The sequence below is a fragment of the Pocillopora damicornis genome, chromosome 12 (genome assembly GCF_964200805.1).
Source record: "Pocillopora damicornis chromosome 12, jaPocDami1.2, whole genome shotgun sequence".
In the NCBI taxonomy this organism is placed as follows: Eukaryota; Metazoa; Cnidaria; class Anthozoa; order Scleractinia; family Pocilloporidae; genus Pocillopora; species Pocillopora damicornis.
In genome coordinates this window covers 13,390,492-13,395,491 of record NC_142681.1, presented here as the reverse complement: position 1 = coordinate 13,395,491, position 5,000 = coordinate 13,390,492, and the positions used below count along the sequence as shown (strand labels likewise).

General features: G+C 35.6%; 2 protein-coding genes across 3 annotated transcripts in view; both read left to right on the top strand.

Moving 5' to 3' along the window:
• The window catches only part of LOC149036581 (uncharacterized), a 1,933-nt gene extending 546 nt beyond the window's left edge, over positions 1–1,387 (top strand). The window contains exon 1 of the mRNA XM_089189360.1: positions 1–1,387. This exon is cut by the window's left edge and continues 546 nt beyond it. Within this exon, the coding sequence (XP_089045486.1) occupies positions 1–1,342 (1,342 nt within the window). The 3' untranslated portion in view covers positions 1,343–1,387.
• LOC149036580 (uncharacterized) overlaps positions 1–3,996 on the top strand; it is a 15,584-nt gene extending 11,588 nt beyond the window's left edge. Inside the window, exons 2-4 of one of the 2 annotated variants that reach the window (XM_089189388.1) lie at positions 1,459–1,508; positions 1,621–1,649; positions 2,025–3,996. In XM_089189388.1, the coding sequence (XP_089045514.1) occupies positions 1,480–1,508; positions 1,621–1,649; positions 2,025–3,076 (1,110 nt within the window). In that variant the 5' untranslated portion in view covers positions 1,459–1,479 and the 3' untranslated portion in view covers positions 3,077–3,996. Of the gene's footprint in view, positions 1–1,410; positions 1,509–1,620; positions 1,650–2,024 lie in introns of those variants that run through there. The other variant, XM_089189389.1, reaches the window with a different exon arrangement.
• Positions 3,997–5,000: the final 1,004 nt, after the last annotated feature.

Genomic DNA, 5,000 nt, shown 5'->3' with positions numbered 1-5,000 from the left:
TGGTACTAAGTATACAATTAAAGCACATGACAGTGTCATAGGAGCTACATCTACTGAACTAAGAGATAAAATAATGAAGCAAATACCTAACCTGGAACCAAAAAACACTAAACAGCTGCATTACAATCTAAATCTTGCAGTTGAAGAAAGAACAGAAATATCACTGAATACAAGAATTGATGATGGCATGACAAATGGTGCTATTAATGTAATTAAACTGATTCAACTTCATGCACCAGACAGACCATCTGGTGTCATATGGGTCCAATTTGACCATGCTGATGTAGGTAGAAAAACCAGACATGATAACAGACAATTGTATACCCAAGGCATCGAGCCTACTTGGACATCTATCAAACCTGTGACTGCAGTGTTTGCATTTGGTAATCGAACTGTTCAAGTTGTAAGAAAACAGTTTCCACTTAGACCTGCTGCTGCCAAAACAATTCATAGATCACAAGGTGACACAGAAACCAGAGTTGTAGTTAACTTTGGAACTAGACGAAGAGCAATTCCTCATATGCATTATGTTGGGCTCAGCAGAGTAACAACTATAGAGGGACTGTACATCACTGAGCTCAGTGAAGACAAAATAACTGTTAGCTCAGAAGTTGAGAAACATATGAAATATCTTAGAACAGAGGGCAAACTTGAACTATGCATTTCACCTGTCTACAATGCTGATGAGAGAGCTATAAAAGTGTGTTTCTTGAATGCACGTTCCTTGCATAAACATATTAATGATGTGCGTGCAGACTTAAACTACCTAAAAACAGACATCAATATTTTTTCTGAAACACGTTTCAGTAATGCTGATAGCAATACCATGTATCAAATTGGACAGTGTAGTTTATTTAAAAATGATGATATTCGTAATGATAATGGTCGTCCATATGGCAGGACAGCAGTGTATAGTCGCATTGATTATTACCCTGGCTATCCATTCTGCTGTAATAGAAGTGGAATAGAAATAATTGCAATCAGATTAATGGTTATTCCTCATATAACAATTATAGGAATATACCGCTCTCCTAGAGTGCCAGTTAGACAATTCTGCACTGCTCTAAGGCAAACACTCATGCTATCTTCAACCAAGTTTAATGTGTTTATTGGAGACTTCAATATCAATTGGCTCAATGAATATCAACGAAGACCACTTTATGATCTCTTTGTCAAGGATAACAACTATAGACAGCTAGTGTCCTGTTATACAACAGATAATAAGACTTGTATTGATCATGTATATACAAATTTGCCTGAAACACATGTGAATGTCAATATATTAGAAACATATTTCTCTGATCATAAAGGAATTTGTGCAGTAATTAGCTGCTTCAGCTAAATAATAAATTGGCTCCTTAAGTTCCCATAGTGGCCAATATAGCATTCAAAACAATCAAACTAACTCTAAGCAACTAAAAGCACATAATTATATTGTTAATTGTTTTAACTTAACAGATCAATAGAGATACCGCCAACATGTCTCAGTCATCGGACTCATCACCAAAGTAAGTATACCTTTAACAATGTTTTTTTTTTCATATGTAAGATGTTTATATGGAGTCTTGTTTTTCAATCATTATAAGATAACTTACGTGTGCCTATTCTTCTCTTTTCCAGAAAAAATTATCAAGAGTCCAAATTTACATGTAAGTAACCACAGTATTTCATTTAATACTTTTTTGCCTAACAAACAACTACATACTGGTTACTCTGGACCACAGTAACACTTTTATGTAATACTTACAGTATTTAGTACTTATTCAAATTTAAATGAATTCTAAACTAGTACCGGTAACTTCAAAAGTCCATGTCAGTCTTACACTTAGTTTTATACTTAGTGAAGACCACTATACAATAGCAGTTCCAGTAATGAAGGTTTTGCTAATTATTTCACTAAGTGAGATTGCATTCTAGTCTCACATAGCATACTCTTGGCAGAGACTTAATGTCACTAATGCTTCAAAGTAATTGAATGCATACTTCTTTTCCAATCTAATAACTGCTTAACTTTCAATTTTCAGCTCTTGAAGGATATATGCATGGCTTAAGTAAAATCAAGACTGCATCAAATGGAACAACAAATTACTTTGACCTCAAGCTCCAGACGTCTGACGATAAAACTGTTCGCCTTGTTTGTTTTTCACCACCAAAACGGAGCGTTCTTCTAACTGCATGTGAAAAAAGATCACCAGCTAAAATAGAAGCCAACTTGAACCCTAAAACGCGACTTAACAGCGACTTAGAAGAGTACACAGTTCCTAAGAGTGCTAAAATAATGCCAACTGAGCTAGAGTTCAACTTCAATGAGAATCTTGACAATCATTTACATGCAGTCAGTCAAGCACTTCAAGCCAACATCTATACCACTGTAGACCTTAAGGTCAAAGTCATTATCAAAGAAGAGAATAAGAATCCCACTGTTCAAGACACAAAAACCAGATACAAGTGTGACACACTAGTGGCTGATGAAACTGGATGTGCTAGGTTGGTGTTATGGGAGAACACAATAAATCAAGTGGCAAGAGGAAAGTCCTACCATTTCAAAAATGTAACCGTGCGCATTTTCGATGATGAGAAATATCTGAACACCAATGAATCCACAACAGTTGAAGAAATAGATGATATTCAGAATATCAACGTTGACGCACCAGAAATCAAGAATAATCTCCTCAAAGTGAAAGTGGTAGGAGTAAACATAAAGAAGTCCCCATCTTGCTTGGCCTGTAACCACACATTTCCAACTAAAGAGCAACCAGCACCAGATGAAGAAGAAATAACCTGTACCAATTGTAACATCACAACACTAACATCTTTCTGTAACACAAAGATAGTGGCACAAATAATTGTTAAAACTACTACTCAAGAATTCGAAACCTATATATGTTTCAATGATGGCATCGAGAGTTTTCTCAAGAATGTAAAATCTCCTAAATCTTTAACACAAATAGAACCAGCAGAACTTAAATTCCTCCTCTTGAAATCTGGTCAACACACTATAATAGTTGACAAAAAGGCAAAAATCATAGCCCAATTTCTACCTGCCCCTAATCACCAGTCAACTGTAACGCCCTGAGGGGCAGGAGGAGGCTTTTTGGTCATATATTGAAAGAGAAAATGTTACTTGTGCAGTAAGAACTGAGAGTTCACAAATATTCTGATATTAATAATGTTTAATTGATTATTTTCTGTGAAACTCACGACTATTGTTTTTCACATTGAGTTCAGCAAAAAAAGGCAACACTCGTCAACTTGTTACAAGAATGTGAAACTGTGCACATTCAGAGGTGTGGCAAACAGTGGTATCTACTAAAACTAGAACACCGGAACATCCACTAACAATGTTAGTGAACAGTTAGAATCAGGGTTGGAATTGACGTTTAGTGGTGAGCGATTAGCAGCTATGGTTTGCATTTACTGTTTTTGGTGATTAGGATTTTTTAAAGGGTGTTCCAGCCGCCTCTAAGTTCTTCCGCTACAACAGTGTTCCTGGTTTTAGTACACGCCAAAAGTAGTGTAGTTGTGTTTGTAGTTAATAATTTCAAAAATGCAATCATTGCATCTACAAGCAGAACATCTATCTAATTTCAAACCATGAATTATGTAAATCGCCAGACGATGCATAAGATTGTGTTTTCTTATGTTGCAGTTTAAAAAAATGAATGCAGTTTTTTTTGTTAAAAGGCATTTACATTGCTTAAATTGCCAGTGAATGCACAACTTCAGTTCTGTTTAGTTATCTTGGGGTTAAAAAAAACTGGATGCAGTTTTTCATAACCTAAGTTATACTGGACTCATGTGAACAGTTAACAAATGTTCATGTTGATTTTGTTAAAAAGCATTTACATTCCTTAGAGTACATTACAGGTCGAAAGCAGCCAAAGTCGAATTGTGAGCCAAAGATAATTACTTAAATCCACACAATTAAAGCGTTACATTAGCCTCACTTTATATTGTAGTTAAAACAAAACAACCTCTTTGTATCTACAAATATGCAAAGATGAATTGAATAAACTGTTACTGTTATTTCTTTACAACTAAATAGTGTTACAGCCTTCCAAGCTTCAACCTTGGTTCATTATCTTTGTTCACTGAAGTGTGATCCAGGAAAGGTCTTTAGCACTTCATCATTCTTTAATATAAAGTCTTCAAATGCCAACAAGACATTGCCCCAAATTTTGCTGAACACGAATAATATAAATAATATTTATCAAATTTTCAACCCAAGTAACAACCTTAGGCCACAACACTTTACCTTCACTGTCAGAAAAACTTTTCCCTCTACCATTCTTTTTTGGTTTTTTTTTAACGAAAATCCACATTCATTTTCCCATCTTTGTCTTTGTGCTCACATTCAACCCTTTTCCATTTGATTATTTGACGAACACCTGACCTGTGTTGACTTCAACTTCATGCAGCAATTCCCATACTAAAATCTTTACTTACTATAGCTGAAACCACGTGCACTCCCGCGAGTGCTATTTTTAGTAGTTGATTATTCGCTCAAAATATTTGAAGAATTAGGATTCCAACAACGAGGTTGGCTGTACTTTTTTACGATACTTTTCACTGAAACTCCAAATTGGTTTTTCTTTGAATAGAAACTTTTTGTAAAGTTTTAAGTATGTTGTGTTTTTCAATAAAGGTCTGAATAAGTTGCAAATACTAACTGCTCTTGTTTCGCAAAAAATGACTAACTGCTGACTAAATACTAACTGCTCTTGTTTCACAAAAATGAATTCAGAGGCGGAAAAGTGGACGAGAGAAAAGCATTTTAATTGAGATTCAAAGGAGGAGGTTACTAACCCTTACCCCTCCCCACCTCCCTTTCACAAAAACAACTAGAGAACCACGATGAACACAATATTCTTCTCGCAACAGTAAAATATACCAAGGAAACCTCAACCTTAAAGGAGATGAATAAGATGCTTCTTCCTACCCACTTGGGGTAACATCCTGAAGTTGGCCCGGAACCGACAGACGTGGCGATCCTTCGTAGC